The 17,537-nt window shown below is 54.2% G+C and overlaps 1 protein-coding gene across 2 annotated transcripts in view; it reads left to right on the plus strand.

Annotated features, from left to right (window-relative positions):
- The window catches only part of ECE1 (endothelin converting enzyme 1), a 99,481-nt gene extending 93,016 nt beyond the window's left edge, over nucleotides 1–6,465 (plus strand). For both annotated transcript variants that reach the window (XM_079776737.1, XM_079776736.1), the window contains exons 16-19: nucleotides 232–299; nucleotides 1,016–1,206; nucleotides 3,397–3,492; nucleotides 4,143–6,465. In XM_079776737.1, the coding sequence (XP_079632863.1) occupies nucleotides 232–299; nucleotides 1,016–1,206; nucleotides 3,397–3,492; nucleotides 4,143–4,319 (532 nt within the window). In that variant the 3' untranslated portion in view covers nucleotides 4,320–6,465. The remainder of the gene's footprint in view (nucleotides 1–231; nucleotides 300–1,015; nucleotides 1,207–3,396; nucleotides 3,493–4,142) is intronic.
- The last annotated feature ends 11,072 nt before the right edge of the window (nucleotides 6,466–17,537 follow it).

Below are 17,537 nucleotides of genomic sequence, written 5' to 3' on the forward strand. Positions count from 1 at the left end.
CGCCTAACTCGTTGGTGATGACCAAAGAGGACAGTGCAGTTCTGCGGAGCCTCTAGCCCAGTGCTTGGCGCCCAGTGGGCACAGGCTGAGCACACCCAAGGCACCAGCTTCTGACGGGCTTCAGGCCCAGGCTGCGGCCACGTCCCCGCAGAGCACTGTGGGCCTCTGCCGTGTCTCCGGGCCTGGGAAGCGGCGACCTCTCCCCTCTCACCTTCGTGTCCTCCCCCCCAGGGCCTTAAACTTCGGCGGCATCGGTGTCGTCGTGGGCCACGAGCTGACTCATGCTTTTGATGATCAAGGTATGAGTTCCTTGGGGTTCCCTTCAGAGGGGGCCCATCAGCTTCCTGGCCCCACTGATTCTGCTTTTGCTTCTTTCACTTCTAAGCCTCTTACTCAGCCGTGAGACAGAGGCTCTGGCTTCAAATCCTCCTGCCGATCGGATGAACTTTAGCAAGTCCCGTCGTCTCTCCGGGCCTCTGTTTCCTTGTCTGTAAAATGGGCACGGTGGTGAATGTGAGGACTGAGTCAGGCGCACCGTGGAGCAACCTGCTCCTGGAAGGTGTCCGGTCCTCGGGGGTGGGTAGTGAGTGGGAGCGTACACTTGTCCACTGTTCCTGAGACTTCTCTGGTCTGACCACAGCCAAAGGAGTTGAGGTTCCCCTCCTCACCGACTAACATTCAGAATCCTCCTCGCTACCTCCTGCCTGGGGGACCCCAAGACCAAGACGTGGGAGGCAGGGCCTCGGAGGCTCCATTTACCCTTCTGGGGCTCAGGGTCAGAGACCCTCAGCAGCCTTGGCAGCGAGCCCCTGACACTTTGGACACGCTGGTCCTTGGCCTGGATCACCTTCCTCCACCCCCGCCCCCACCCGGGTTGTTCCTCTGCCCGGCTCTTCAGCGCTCAGCGGACATCTCCCCAGCGCGGGTGGCAGATGGGAGGAGAGGTGCAGCAGCCGCCGCAGGTCCCAGCCCGCCGCCTCCTCCCCTGACCTGACGCTTCCCTCTGCCCCTGCAGGGCGGGAGTACGACAAGGACGGGAACCTCCGGCCCTGGTGGAAGAACTCGTCCGTGGAGGCTTTCAAGCGGCAGACCGAGTGCATGGTGCAGCAGTACGGCAACTACAGCGTGAACGGGGAGCCGGTGAACGGCCGGCACACCCTCGGGGAGAACATCGCAGATAACGGGGGCCTCAAGGCGGCCTACCGGGTAAGAGGCCCGCTCCCCACACACGGCCCGGGCCCGTCCAGGTCTGGGTCGTTGCAGACAAGCTGGGGCCAGTGGCAGCCGCTCTGTGAGCCTCCATCCCCTCATCTGTGAAACGGGTGTAGTGAGGACTCCTGGAGAGGGTGTCCGGGAAGGCACCTGGCCCAGAGCTGGGCGCCCGTTAGGCTTTCTGCTGAGAGCCTGTTAGGCCGCCAGAGAGACTCGGGAAAGGGCTTGGGCTGGGCCCACCGAAGTCCTGCCTGTTCTCCCCTGGGCAGGGGGGGCCACTAATTGGGGCAGCGGCGGGCCCAGAAGGGAGGGCAGGGACCCTGGCCATGGAGCCAGGTCCGGGCTGAGTCCTGGTTCTGGAGTAAGTCACCTGGCCGCTGAGCCTCGGTGTGCTTGGCTGAACCCTGCGTCCCTGGGGTGCGACACGTGACAGCTGGGGACAGGGCCTGATCCAGAGTGTCGTTCAGGAATAGTAGCTGATCGGGTGGGAATGACGACAGGCCACGGGAGAAGAGGAGGCATTTATCAGAGAGCGGCCGCTTCCTCCTCCCCAGGTAGTCAGAGCAGAAATATCTTTTAAAAATATTTTATTGATTTTTTACAGAGAGGAAGGGAGAGGGATAGAGAGTTAGAAACATCGATGAGAGAGAAACATCGATCAGCTGCCTCCTGCACACCCCCTACTGGGGATGTGCCCGCAACCAAGGCACATGCCCTTGACCGGAATCGAACCTGGGACCTTTCAGTCCTGAGGCCGACGCTCTATCCACTGAGCCAAACCGGTTAGGGCAAGAGCAGAAATGTTAAGAGGTGCCGTTCATTTAGGCCTTACCGTGTACCCCCAAACCTTTACAGGGAGGTCTCACAGCCCCCATTTTGCAGTTGAGGAAACAGCCCAGAAACATCGGTCGCTTGTGTGAAGGGCACTGGTCAGTGACTGTATTGCAGGCCTCCCCCACGTGCACTGCTGTGGACACTGGGGTTTCTGTGGCAAGACATAGGATCCCGCTCTCACCAAGTCACCATTGTCGTGGGACAGGGAGAGGACAGAAAGGCCGTGCACCCCGAGACAAATAAGATCGTTTCCAGGAGAGCCCCACAGTCCAGAACGGGGGATCGTGGTCAGGGGCTGGCATCTGAATCGAGACCTAGATGATGAGGAAGAGGCAGGGGAAGAAGAGTGCGTGCCGGGGCCACGAGGTGGACACACAGCCGGGCGAGTTCGAGGGCAGGAAGGGCGGTGGGCGGAGGGAGAGCAGGGCCGAGTTGGGGAGGTGAGGTTGGAGGAGCAGCTGGGCCCAGAGCGAGGAGCTCGGGTGTTATTCGGGGTACAGGGGGGGGTCGCCGCATGGTTTTTAAATAGAGGAGTGACGTGGGCCAATTCATCCTCTAAAACAGAGGTCAGCAGAGCTACAGACCGCGGGCCACACGCAGCCCTCAGCCGAGTTCTGTAAATATTGGGGGGCTCTGGCCAGGCCCATCCTTCTCCACGTTGTCTGTGGCCGCTTTCACGCTACGGGGGGCAGGACTGAGGGGTGGCAACAGAGACCAGTCAGCCTCCAGAGCTGAAACTATTCACTCTCTGGCCCTTCACAGAAGAAGTCCGCCACCCCCTGCTCTGTAAGGGTGGCTTACGCTGCCAGGTCGGGAGGGGGTTGGAACTGGGCTGGTTTGAGGCAGGGGGACTAGTGAGGAGGCTGTGTGAGGTTGTCCAGGCAGGAAACGGGAGGGAGCCATGGGAAGTGTGAGAAGCGGTCAGATTTGGGGTGTTTGCTTTGATTGGAAGAAGAGTCAGAGGAGTTCTGGGGTTTGGACCTCAATACCACTTACTGTGCACGCGCGTGTGCGTGTGCGTGTGTGTGTGTGTGTGTGTGTGCCCTTTCGTTCTGTCTGTGCCGTGTTAAGCTGGAGATGCATCTTGGGGTAGTTGAATATACCAAGTACGCATTGGAGGGCCTTTGGCATGGGGATGGTATTTAAAGCCACGGGTTGAAGGCGCTCGCCTCCGAAGGCGTCCCGGTAAAGAAGCCGGCACCCCTGGGCGGAGCCGGGCCGTCAGAGCTGACGCCAGACCCCAGAAACCAGCTCTCAGGGCGGAACTCCCGAGATCTCCCGCGCTGGCCCCTCGGCCGCCGCCCTGCCTGCTCATGTCCCGGAGCCGAGCTCTGCTTTCTCTCCCCCCAGGCCTACCAGAACTGGGTGCAGCAGAACGGACCCGAGCAGACGCTGCCCACCCTGGGGCTCACCAACGACCAGCTCTTCTTCCTGGGGTTTGCGCAGGTGAGTTCGTTAGGAAAAGGCCAAACTCGGGCATCTCGCTGTTCCGGGAGCTCGGAGAGCCAAAGGCGAGCTCCCCCCCACGCGGGGAACCTCCCAGTCCATGGGACCGTCCAGGGGCAGCTGCCCTGTGAGGGGCGCTTTCCTCTCACGGGAGAGATTCGGGGACGGGCCAGGCGTGCTAGTGAAGGGACTGCTGCCTCCGGTAGGTGAGCGGACAAGGTGGTCCCTGAGGGCCCTTCTGGTTCTGGGTTCCAGAAATTTCTTCAACTCAGTGTGCACCCAGTCGTCCCTTGAGCCGGCATGCAGCGTAGAGCCTTCCGTTGGCACCCAGCGCTGCCAGGCCTTCAGGCAGCTGTTCTGTCCAGGAAGTGGGTGACATGGACTCAGTCCGAGGTTTTCAGAATGGTTTGGGGGCCGAATCCTCTGTTCCGATGAAATCTAGCACAGCTGCCCGGCACAGACAGGAGCACAGGAGGAGACAACTGCAGTGGAGGATGCTGGGATGGGGGACACACCCGTCCGCTCTTTCTTTCTGGGCCACGTGGCTGACCTTCCTGACCCCGGGGCTCCTAGAACCAGGTGGGGGCTCATTGCTCTGCCGCCTCCGGAGCCCACAGTGACCCCCGCCTCTCCCTTTTGCCCTCACAAAGGTCTGGTGCTCCGTCCGCACGCCCGAGAGCACCCACGAGGGCCTCATCACGGATCCCCACAGCCCCTCCCGCTTCCGGGTCATCGGCTCTGTCTCCAACTCCAGGGAGTTCTCGGAACACTTCCACTGCCCGCCCGGCTCGCCCATGAACCCGCGTCACAAGTGCGAAGTCTGGTGAGGGGCGAAGACGAGAGCCGCAGCGGAGGCCGGTGGGGCGGGGCGGGGCTGACCCGCAGGGTGGAGCCCACAGGCTGCCCCCTCCGTCCAGTGCCCAGGGTGCCCCCCAGACCCCCTGGTCGCCCAGGGCCCCCGCCCCCGCACTGGAGGGTTTTCGGCCGGAACTGAGCTGTGATGTGGGTTCTCAGCATAATCCGAGATTTGACCCCCTGTGGAGACCCTGTCACCCCAGCCCCGCGCGCACCCACTCTGACGGGCATTTGGGTGTCAGGCTGGCTGCTCGCCAGGCCTGGGCCCCACGCTGACAAGGGCAGTGGGCACAGCCCCACGCCCACATCCGGCGCCGGATACACCACAGATACCACTGTGTCAAATGCTTTAAAAATATATTTTTGGGGAAACTATTTTTTAAACATTGTGGAATACACTGGAAATCTTCAGGGAGATAATACATCTAAAACACTTTTTTTTTTTTTTTTTAAGGAGAGGATTGGTATATTTATTATGTTCTGTTTTTCTAAATAACCTGTGGACAAGGGAAGCCCCACTGATTGACCCCTCTCCCTGCCTCCCTGGCTGCAAGGCTGAGCTCGGGCAGCCACGCCCGGGCCCGTGAGCAGGTCTTCAGGCCGTGGAATACACGGTGTCCGCCTCCATCGCCTGGTGTAGGGAGGAGAGGCCTGGGGGCCAGCCGGGAAGGGGCCAGCTCGGGGAGGCCCAGCTCATGGGACCACCCCGCGTAGCGTACCAGAGCCCGACAGCGGGAACCCCAGCGAGAAAGGTCTGATCCCCAAAGTCGCAGCAGGAGCCTGAGGGCTGTAGCAGCATGAGGCCAGGGCAGGGCCCTCAAACCCAGTCGGGTGCCCAAGCACCTGGATCTGGACCACAGGACCCTGTGACACCCCCCCCCCACCCCCATCAGATGTGCTCTCCTCATCCCTCCTTTGTCGTCCCCTCCATGTCTGTCCTGGGGGCCCCTTGCCTCTCCAGCATCCCCACTCCAGCCACTACCTTACCAACCCTCTTCCCCAGAGGAGGAAAAGGAAATAGTCCTCCTCTCCCACAGGCCCCAGACCCTCCCTCTGAGCTCCGTCCTCCACCCTCCCGCCCTCTGTTCTCTAGTGCCTTATCGAGGCTGTGACCCTGGGCGCACCCCGGGGAGACAGCCCCTCACCCCCAGGGTCCCTTGGCCTCCTCAGTGAAGCCCCAAGTGTCCTGACTGGAACACAAGGCCATACCCCCTCCTCCCCGTGCCCACAGAGCTGCCTCCCACCAGCACAGAAGCTCTGCCTCCAGGTCAGTGCGCCGGGGTCAGGGTCAGGAACCCCTGACCTCGCCCCGAGCGCCGCCCCACCCTCAGCCCCTTGGGTTGAATCCAGACAATCCTTGTAGCTATTCGGACTCCTTCTTGGGAAATGCTTTCAGCCATGGGAGGCTGTGAGGGGGGCGCCCCCCAGCCCGGTCCGGCTGAGGCCTCAGTTCAGAAGCCCCCCCAGGTGGAGCTCATCGGAGCCCCACCCTGGCCCTCCGGGGAAACAGTGCCTGGGACGCAGGCAGGAGCAGCCGGTGCCCGCCACGGTCCCCCGTCTCCGCAGCCCAGGCTGCCTGGCAGGCCCCGCTCCCGCAGGCACCCGCCTGGCCCAGGAGGCCAGGTCCTCCTTGCCCAGCAGAAGCCACAGCTCAGCCACTGCCTCGCCCGCCTTCCGATCAGCCCAGAGCTGGTTTCTAGCCCCACACGCAACAGGCCTGGGAGCTCTTCAGAGGAAGGCTCAGACCGGAGCCAGAGCAAGCTGTCCCAGTCCTGCTGCCCTCCCTGCCCTCCGGCCCCTGTGCGCCCGGTGTCTGCAGCACCAAGGACTGGGACCTCCCAGCCGAAAAAAGTGTCCTAGAGCTGAGGGTCCAGCCAGAGGGACTGCCATTTGCACTCATTGCTCCCTGGTGCGCTGTGAGTGGGGAGGGGGGGCGAGGGGGGGGCCATGGGGAGGAGACCCTGCCCCTGAAGCCCAGGGAGCCCTGCGGCTGGCTTGTCTGCAGGTACATGGACGTGGGTTTGGGGCTGGGAATCCGGTTTTTGTATTCTTAACGTTTTGTGCTACTGTAGTTCCTGTGTGGCACTATTGTAATGGAAATAAAGTACTTGTACCGTGGGCCACGTGACTGCGTGTGTGACTTCTCAGGGTGGTGTGTGGTGGGTGGGCTATGGGAGGGCACCCTCAGCTGCACCTCCTCCCAGAGCAGAAGCCCCGGACCCTGACACGTGCAGGTGACCACACAGGATGAGGGTACAAGAGGGAGGCTTTTTGTTCCTGCAGAGGTGGGTCCTCCCGGCATTCCTGTTTCCCAAAGGCCACGTGAACAGGCTCCTCCCACTTCCCTGCTGTGGAGCCCCCACCCTCTTTCCCTCCTCCTCCTCCTCCTCCTCCTCCTCCCCCCTTTTTTTTTTAATATATATTTTATTGATTTTTACAGGGAGGAAGGGAGAGGGACAGAGAGCTAGAAACGTCTCGATGAGAGAGAAACATCGACCAGCCGCCTCCCACACCCCCCCCCACCGGGGATGTGCCCGCAACCAAGGCACATGCCCCTGACCGGAATCGAACCCGGGACCTTCCAGTCCGCAGGCCGACGCTCTATCCACTGAGCCAAACCGCAACCAAGGCACATGCCCCTGACCGGAATCGAACCCGGGACCTTCCAGTCCGCAGGCCGACGCTCTATCCACTGAGCCAAACCGCAACCAAGGCACATGCCCCTGACCGGAATCGAACCCGGGACCTTCCAGTCCGCAGGCCGACGCTCTATCCACTGAGCCAAACCGGTTTCGGTCCTCCTCCTCCCTTGTTAGCAGTAAACCTTCCCACAACTCATGCGTGTCCCCTCCTCAAGCCGGAAGAAAACGCGGCCTGGCCCTTAGGGGTTTACCCTGCAGTTAAGAATGGGAAACACTTGTAAGATGCAACTTGAGAACCACTGGGAAATGTGTGCGACCTGTCCTAGTGACTGCGTAGGGAAAGGGGTGAGCAGAGGCGCTGTTGGTCCAGGAGCTGCGGAAGGAAGGGAGGGACTAGAGAAGGTTCTGAACGTGAAAGAATTGGGTGCAATAATTACTCCATTGAGAAATGGGTGAGACCTTTACAAAGAAAACTGTAAAACTTGGCTGGAGGATGTTAAAGAGAACCTGAATAAATGCAGATGAATACCCCGATCATGGATAGAAAGGCTCCATATCACAAAAGATGCCATCCCCCAAATTAATCTATCATTTCAGTGTGCTCCCAACCGACATTCTGAGTTAATTTTTCACGGGACTCGAAAGCGGATTCGCCTGGAAGAGAAGATGCACCATGGCCAAGACAGTTTTGAAAAAGAACAGTGAGGGAGCTGGCCTTTTCAAACTATGTCATGAAGCTGCGGGGAATAACGTAGTGCGGTGCTGGCGTGTGAACAGAGACATTGGACAGCTGGCATAGATTAGAGAACCAGAAACAATTCTCTGTATGTGGGACTTCGTGTAGGATCAAGGGAGCCCTTTGAATCGGCTGAGAAATGAAGAACCGTTAAATAAGTCGTGTTAGGATATCCACGTGGGAAAAATAAAAGAATCTAGAGCCTGCCTCCCTCACACAGTTCTCACACACGTTGTTCACAACAATAAATTCTACATATCCTAGGGAACTAACCATGTGAAAACCATAGAAGTCTCATAGCATACAGGGTGAGGCAAAAGTAGGTTAAAGTTCTGGGTGCATGAAATTATTGTTTTATTTATTAATTGCTAGTGGCCTGGTGCACGAAATTCATGCACAGGGTGGGGGGTGTCCCTCAGCCTGGCCTGCACCCTCTCCAATCTGGGACCCCTCAGGGGATGTCTAACTGCTGGTTTAGGCCCGACATCCCTCTAGCAATCTGGGACCGCTGGCTCCTAACTGCTCACTTGCCTGCCTGCCTGATCGCCCCTAACCACTCTGCCTGCCGGCCTGCTCACCCCCCAACTGGCCCCCCCGCCAGCCTGCTCGCCCCAACTGCCTCCCCGCCAGCCTGTTCGCCCCAACTGCCCCCCCCTGCTGGCCTGATCACCCCCAACTGCCCTCCCCTCCTGGCCTGATGGCCCCTAACCACCTCTGCCTCGGCCCTGCCACCATGGCTTTGTCCGGAAGGTCTCCTGGTCTAATTAGCATATTACCCTTTTATTAGTATAGAAGATTGTATTATTTTCCATATGAATAACTGTAACCTGTATCACAGAACGTGTTAAAACTATGGGTAGGCAAACCTGTCTTTAACAAAACATAAATGAAAGGAAAAAAATGTGAAAAATTAATACATTTTAATACATATGAAAGAAAGAGCAAAATATTTAAACAGATGATCCTGAGAAGAAGAAATACAAAGAGACAAAAGAAAAAATTTCAAAAAGATGATCTCACTAATAATATGAGCAATATATTTAAAACCACAATGAGGTAATATTTTTCACCCATCAGATTGGCAAAAATGATGGAGTTTGATACTGTGTTGCTGAGGATGTAGGAAATCGGGCACTGCCACCCACTGCCAGAACCATATTGACAATTTATTGCATTTAAAGGGCATTTACCAGGACTTCCATGCTGGGAGGAAAATGCTGTCTTCCTAATTTCTTGACTCGTCCCCCCAACCCCCACCCCTTTTCCCTTAAGCCTCCTCTCCACCGCTTTCTGAGCACACAGGCTTGCAGCTGCACACACGGGGAGTTCTGTTGGAATCTGAGTTATTTCTCTACTTCAGGTAATTTCAGGTTCATGTGTGGTTTTATTTCCTCTCTGGGTTGATTTACATTCATGGCTTGATTCCCGGTCAGGGCACATGCTTTCCAGTGGAGGGCATGCAGGAGGCAGCCAATCAGTGATTTTCTCTTATCATTGCTTGATGTTTCTCTCTCTCCCTCTCCCTTCCTCTCTGAAATCAATATATATATAAAAGAGACATTATGCCAAAACCGGTTTGGCTCAGTGGATAGAGCGTCGGCCTGCAGACTGAAAAGTCCCAGGTTCAATTCCAGTCAAGGGCATGTACCTTGGTTGCAGGCACATCCCCAGTAGGGGGTGTGCAGGAGGCAGCTGATGGATGTTTCTCTCTCATCGATGTTTCTAACTATCCCTCTCCCTTCCTCTCTGTAAAAAAATCAATAAAATATATTTTTTTAAAAAGAGAAAGACATTGTGAAAACTGGTAAAGGGGCGTAGCAATCTCAGATGGGCATGGACGAAATCACTCTCAGGCTGCCCAGCACCAAAGGCTAAAATAATGAACACCGATGGGGCATAGTAGCTACCAGCAGCACCAGCAACAAGGAAGAGTCTGGAAAGTGTGGGCAGGGCAGCCTTGGAGAAGCATTGATTCTCAGGGAGAACCAGTTTTATAGGGTAAAGATGATACCCTTGTAGATGTGGTAGTGAAAGGAAAGCTAAGAATCCTAAAAACCAAACAAACAAAAGCCAACTTCCCACCTCCCCTCTCTACGCCATTCATGAGGAACAGCCAGATGGACAGCAGAGGGCGCACTTGTGTGGGGAGTTTTTTTTCTTTTTCTTTATTGATTAAGGTATTGCATATGTGTCCTTATCCCCCTATAGCCCCCCACGCCCCCACTCATGCCTTCACCCCCCTGGTGTCTGTGCCCATTGGTTAGGCTTATATGCATGCATACAAGTCCTTTGGTTGATCTGTGTGTGGGAAGTCTTGTCTGTGAATGAACGGAACCAGAAAAGGCAGACCACATGCATTCAAAAATTCTGTTAGACAAGAAAAGAAATGCAATTCAGAGCATCTCAACTGATCAAAATTCTCCCTCAAAAAATCAAGCATAAAGCTGAAGAAAACTGCAAGACAAAAATGGATAATATATTCGGACACAAAGAAAACATTAGGCCTAAACCGGTTTGGCTCAGTGGATAGAGCATCAGCCTGCGGACTCAAGGATCCCAGGTTCGATTCCCGTCAAGGGCATGTACTTTGGTTGTGGGCACATCCCCAGTGGGGGGTGTGCAGGAGGCAGCTGATTGATGTTTCTCTCTCATCGATGTTTCTAACTCTCTATCTCTCTCCCTTCCTCTCTGTAAAAAAATAAATAAAATATATATTTTTAAAAAAAGAAAGAAAACATTAGCAGGTTCCACCATGTAAAATCAATGTTCTCTTACCAAATGCACTATAACTGGACATTGAAAACAAAACAAGCCCAGCCGGCACGGCTCAGTGATTGAGCATCGACCTATGAACCATGGTCACAGTTCGATTCCTGGTCAGGGGTTACGGACTTGATCCCCACGGTGGGGTATGCAGGAGGCAGGTGATTCTCATCATTGATGTTTCTATCTCTCCCTCTCCTTTCCTCGATGAAAGTGTGTGTGTTTTTTTTAAAAAAAAAAAAAAGAAAAGAAAAGTTGAGAACCTACTATGTGTTAGGAATTGTGCTAGGTGCCGGGAATATAGCATTGAAGGTCAAGAAATTGCCATTGTAAAGAGCACTCTACACCCAGCAGTGCAGGGAAATACAAAAGTGTCACCGAGGAAGTCCCCTTGAGCCGAGGCTTGAAGACTAAGCAGGCATTTGCCAAGTGAAGGGCAGGGAAGAGCGCACCAGGCGAAGGAGACGGCACATGTTAGGGGCAGCTGAGTTAGGGAGAAGCTTGAACATATAAACAAGCAACTGGCAGGTCAGTGAGGCTGGAGATGAGGGAAAAGGAGGGCGGAGAGACAGAAAGGGAGGGAGGCAGGCGGTGGCCACTGGCAGATTCCTTTGGGCCATAAGGGGGACTGACTGGGCTTTATCCTCAAATCAATGGGAAGCCATTGGTGAGTATAAGCTGTGAAGTGACATTGATCAGCTTTGGGTTTTTAAAAAGAGGTTCTGCTGCCTGTGCAGAGAATGGATTGCAGGAGGGCTGGAGTGGAAGTGAGATCAGTCAGGACGCAGAAAAAAAAACGGGGAGCATGGTACATCCGGGGCAGCAGGGAGCCTGCATTGGCGAGCACGGAGGGCAAAAACCCAGACTAGGGAGGTAGTTTGCTAGGAGTAGTTCCAGCAAGTCGGTTCTTTCTAGTTTTAAGATATGTCCACCAGAGGGCGCAAAACCCTAAGGAAACGCTTGGAATCAGCCCTAAGTCCACTTCCCTGGGACTCAAGGCCGCCCCAGGGGAGTCCCCGCCCTTGCCCAGTTAGAGGGCTGACAGGAGCCAGCCTTCAGTTCCTTCGGTGTTTTGATAGAAGGCAGTGTGTAAAGTTGAAGAAATCCTGGACTGGCAGCCTGAAATGTGAGTTTTAGTACCTTCCCCACAGCTCCCTGATGTACGTGAGTTTCTTCACCTGTTCGAGCCCCCAATCTCTGCGAGATGGAGCTAACAGTTCCTGCCACAGTTTCCCCTTTTGCTCCTCCAACTGGCCCAGGCCCTGGGCCCTCATTTCAGAGAGAGGCTGCGTATCGCAGGGGCTCAGAACTTGGTGTTTGAGACCCAGGTTCAACCCCGAGCCCCAGTGTCCATCTCCGTTCAATGAAAATCCTAACACACCTCGTGCATGGCTGCTAATTAAGAGAATGTCCGTAGTTGCTGGCACAACGTAATTGCTTAACGAGTGTTTGTTATTCAGATAGACATTTGACTCACGTTCGTTAAGGGCTGACTTAATGAATCTCCAGGCCTGGGGCTCTGCTCGCAATTCTTTTTGCGACTTTTGGCAAGATTCCTTCCCTTTTCTGAGCCCCAGGTTCTCCAACAGAAAACGAGGGGGTTAGATTAGATTGGATCCAGCGCTGACACTCCAGGCTGCTTCTATCTTCCTCCCACTTACCTCCTCCCCTCCCTTTCTTTCTTCCATTTATCTATCGTTTATTCATTCGTGCAACGATTATTTATGGACGATCTACTACAGGGTTCCAGGTGCAGGAAACAAAACAGGTGTACATCACCGGGAGCCAGACCATTGCAAGCGGGTTTATACAAAGCCTTCTTTGTCCTCTCTCCCAGCAATCAATCCTCGCAGGTTATTTCATATTTGGAACAGAAAAAAAAAAGAAAGTGCCAAGAGTTTATTTCTGTGCGTCTCTGTGTGGCTGTGCACACACACACACATTTATATATAACATTTGCTGCAGCGTTGTCATGGGAACCCTTTCTTGGTGTCTCTGGCCATGAGGGATGCCTGTGAGCGCAGGAGCTTTTATGGAACACCCCCTGCACGCACTTTTGTGCGGCGCCAGGTCCTGCTGGGAGCGTTACCCCAAGAGCCTTTGTTGGCCCTTTTGATCATGGCTGCCTGTGTTGCTCATTGATCTTGTCGGATGTGAGTGGATTTGACGGAGGGAACTGAATGTCAAGCTCGGTGACTGGCAGAGTAAGATCCTCTGGGACACTTGCCAGCTAGCAGTGTGGATAGGCCAGCTTGGGGTTTTTTGTCTTTTTTAAACCTGGATTTAGGAATACTTGAGGCTTTGGGGAAGACTTGGATGAAAAGACAGCAGCAGCCAGGGAGTGTATTTTCAGACATGACAGCTGCAGCAGCAGCTTTTGAACTTGGTAGGCAGTGCCAGCGCTGGGAGGGGGCAGGATGCCAGCGAGAGGGAGGCAAAGGGACTCACTATTCCCCAAGCAGCTACTCTGGGCCTGGCTCCGTCCGGGGTGCCGTGCCTATGGTATCTCCTGTAATCCTCGAACCCACCCTCTAAAATACACACCGTGGTTCTTAGCAGGAAACTGGGATTACAGGGGGGAAAGTGGGCAAGCCAGGAAGTGCCAAAGCTGGGATTCAAACCCAGGCTGGGCCTGACTCCAGAGCCGGGGCTTTCCCCACTACATCGTGCCCCTGGACCACTTCAGCAGCCGGGGTCCGCTCCCTTCCAGGCCAGGAGTTGGGGTGAAGGCAGCCGGGAATGGCAGTCCAGGAATTCAAGTCTCCACAAACGCCAAATCACTGTGGCAGACCCACTCGTGAGCGGCTCTGAGGATGGCCAGATAGAATCTATGTAAATAGTACCTTCACTTTGAGAACAGAGAGGTTAAGTGTCTTGCCCAAGACCACACAGCGAATGACCTGAGATTTGAACCCAGGGAGCCTGGTTCCAGAGCCTGAGCTCTTTTTTTTTTTTTAATATATTTTATTGCTTTTTTACAGAGAGGAAGAGAGAGGGAATAGAGAGTTAGAAACATCGATGAGAGAGAAACATCGATCAGCTGCCTCTTGCACACCCCCTACTGGGGATGTGCCCACAACCAAGGTACATGCCCTTGACCGGAATCGAACCTGGGAACCCTTGAGTCCGCAGGCCGACGCTCTATCCACTGAGCCAAACCGGTTTCGGCTAGAGCCTGAGCTCTTAACCACGGTGTTTTTCTGGTCCGTGCATTAGTCCCACACGTGTGCGGTTCCACAGCCCAGCCATGTGGACACAAAGAGGGTCAGGTGTGTGAGAGAGAGGAGTTGACGAGAGCGGGAAGAAACCCCCACTGACCGGTGACCTCCTGTGTGTCCAGGACTGCGCCAGGTCTGTCCACCCCACAGCTCTGCCGGGACACGGGGACCCCCCTCATCCCCTTCCTCCCGAAGAGGGAAGTCAAGGCCCAGGCGGTGGCAGCCGAGCCGCGCTGCCCTGGGCCCACGTTTCTCCTGGGAGCAGGGAAACTCCTGTGTGGTGGAGGACTCCACTCCCCCGCAGTAGAGGCTGCTCCCCCAAGTCTACCAGAGTAGGGTTACCCTCAGTAACTCAGTCACCATCCATCCCTCAGCTATTTACAAAGCGCCGCCTGTGTGCCAGACAAGGTCTGGGCCCTGGACATGCAGCAGTGACCGTGCCACGTCCCTGCCACCGGAGCTTACCTTCTAGCAAGAAACGCCACGGCACACGTAAGTACAACGTGGACTTGAGGGAAGCCACGGGCCTGGGTTGGTAACTGATGCGGGTGTTTGCGTTTATTTAAGGGGGGCCTTCTTGGCATTTTGTCTTGAGAAGGCCAAGCATATAACGTAGTGCTTTTGGCCAAAGCTGAAAGCCAGCCATGCTAATGGCGTGAAATGAAAGTGGTTTCTATTTGCTTTATGTTCAGAGAGCAAGCTGTAAAACTTTGCTCCGAGTCATTCCCAGCTCCATCGAAGAGGTAAGTACGCGAATGTTTATTGACTGTGTACTGTGTGCCAGGTACAAGGCTGTGTAAGCCCCTTCTGAATGCAGTGTGATAGAATTACAAGAAAATGATGTCTCCGCACGAAAGAAGCAGAAGGCAGGCAGCGATTTAAACCTGGGGGACCTGCCCCGCTGGTGTGGCTCAGTGGTTAGTGTGGACCTAGGAACCAGGAGGTCACGGTTTGACTCCCGGTCAGGACACATGCCTGGGTTGCGGGCTCGCTCCCCAGTGTGGGGCGTGCAGGAGGCAGCCGATCAGTGATTCTCTGTCATCATTGATGTTTCTATTTCGCTCCCTCTCCCTTCCTCTGTGAAATCAATCAAAATATATTTTAAAAAATAAATCTGGGGGATGAGGCGGGGAATCAAGGGAAGTTGGTCTCCTAAAATGATGGTTGAGCTGGGTTTTGAAGGATAAATAGGAGCTTCCTAGGCCATCTGGGAGCAGCACACACTCCACGTGCAGGGAAGGGAGTATGGAAAGATGTGGAGACATGAACATGCTTGGCCTTTTGGGGTGCGTGCCAGTGGGGAAGTGGAGGGAACTGAGGGTGCAGAGACTGGTGAGAGCCCTAGGTACCTGGCTGAGGAACCAAGTCTCCAGCCAGTCCCTACTTACCCTGCATAAGGGTGAAAACCAAGCATCTTCAAGTTTTCAATTCAAGTGGAGAAAAGGGTAGAGGGGGGAAAAGCATATTGCCAAATCTGGGAAACTGGAAATGTTCATCTGCAGAATTAACTCTAAATTGCTGCTATTTTCATCGAGTGCCATTGGGAAAGGCCGAGCACAGCAGCGCGCCTCCGCCTCCTTCCAGGTGTCTGGAGCGCTGGCAGGCCAGGCCAGGCCAGGCTGGTGGGCTGGCTCCCACGGAGATCATCGGGGCCAGCCGGGGGCCAGGCACCAGCTGTGGGCATCTGGAAATCCAGCTTCCTCTTCCAGTCATCGGATAGGGGGGGAAATCAGAGTCCGGCATTTTCCCAAGGCAGCAAACTTGGCAGGATGAGTCAATGGCCTCAGGCTTGCAAAGGGCCCAGGGAAGGCTGGGCCACCCAAGGTAGAAGGATGTGGTTTCCAGACTCAAGATGGGATGTGCAGGTCATCGTGGGAAGTCCCTTGGTTTAGAGAGTGCTGGTAGGAGACAACTCTCCCTGGGGCAGGCCCAGTGGCAGCGCAGGCGGATCTCAGCAACAGGGCGACTCAGTAGATTTGGTGTGCAGGGGGTTGTGCTAATAAGGCCTGGGACAGGCAAGGTCAAAGGCTGCCTTGCCCCCGGGCCCAGCAGCCACCTCCTGAACAAGTTGGGTGATTAGTCAGACAAGGGAGGAAGGAAGTCCTGTAATGATTCACCTCTTGTGTGCAGACAGTAGTAGTACTCAGAGCTCCAGAGGGGAGTTCTGAGGATTAAATGAGTTATTACGTGCAAAGGGCTTTGCCCAATGCCTGGCACATAGTGGGTGCTCAGTAAATCTTAGCTATTGTTTTTTTTTTGTTTTTTTTAAATATATTTTATTGATTTTTTACAGAGAGGAAGGGAGAGGCATAGAGAGCTAGAAACATCGATGAGAGAGAATCATCGACCAGCTGCCTCCTGCACACCCCCTACCAGGGATGTGCCCGCAGCCAATGTACATGCCCTTGACCGGAATCGAACCTGGGACCTTTCAGTCCGCAGGCCGACACTCTATCCACTGAGCCAAACCGGTTTCGGCTATTGTTTTGTTTTGTTTTTTATCAGCCAGACATGCTAACGGTTGGTTTCTGATTGCTAGTTTATTGAATCCGCACAACAGCTCTAGGAAGTAGGAGTGAATAGGTTTTTAAAAAATTGTTTCATATAGTTGAGAAAACTGAGGCTCAAGGTACATATGTAACTTGCTCAAGGTACATAGTTAAAAGTGGCAAAGTTGGAAACTTCTACAACTCCACAAAAGTAAAAAACCGATGTGCAATTGACTTGAGTAGACATTTCTCTAAAGAGGGTATCAAATAGTCAATAAGCTCCTGAAAAGATGCTAATCATTAGGGAAATGCAAATCAAAACTACACAATGCTGTACCACTTCAAACACATTAGGATGGCTACTATAGAAAGATAGGAAGGGAGGAAGGGAGGGAGGGAGGGAGGGAAAAACAAGTGTTGGTAAGAATGTGGAGAAACAGGAACCTTTGTGCATTGCTGGGGAGCGGGGAGGGTGTAAAATGGTGCAGCCATGGTGAAAAACAGTATGGCAGGCCCTAAAACAGTTAGAGTATTACCATATGACCCAGCAATGCCACTTCTAGGAACTCGAACAGATACTTGTACGCCCATGTTCACAGTAGCCAAAAGATGGAAAGAATTCAGATGTCCATTGCTATGTAAATGGATAAACAAGATGTGGCGTATCCATTCGATGGATTATTATTCAGTCTTAAAAAGGAATTAAGCCAGGCTCAATGGTTGAGCATTGACTATGAACCAGGAGATCACAGGTTTGATTCCCGGTCAGGGCACATGCCTGGGATGCAAGCTCGATCCCCAGTAGGGGGCGTGCAGAAGGCAGCTGATCCATGGTTCTCTCTTATCATGGATGTTTCTATCTCTCCCTCTCCCTTCCTCTCCGAAATCAATAAAATAAAAAAATAAAAAAGGAATTAAGTTCTGATACAGGCCAAGGTGAACTAACCTTAAAAACATTATGCTAGCCCTAGCTGGTTTGGTTCAGTTCATAGAGTGTTGGCCTGCAGACTGAAGGGTCCCGGGTTCAATTTTGGTCAAGGGCACATGCCTGGATTTTGGGCTCGATCCCCAGTAGGGGGCGTGCAAGAGGCAGCCAATTAATGATTCTCTCTTTTTTTAAAAATATATTTTTATTGATTTCAGAGAGGAAGGGAGAAGGGAGAGAGAGATAGAAACATCACTGATAAGATAGAATCATTGATTGGCTGCCTCCTGCATGCCCCACACTGGGGATCGAGCCCACAACCTGGGCATGTGCCCTTGACCGGAATCGAACCTGGGACCCTTCAGTCTGCAGGCCGACACTTTATCCACTGAGCCAAACCATCTAGGGAAATGATTC

Source organism: Cnephaeus nilssonii, assembly GCF_951640355.1.
Source record: "Cnephaeus nilssonii genome assembly, chromosome: 7".
Taxonomy (NCBI): Eukaryota; Metazoa; Chordata; class Mammalia; order Chiroptera; family Vespertilionidae; genus Cnephaeus; species Cnephaeus nilssonii.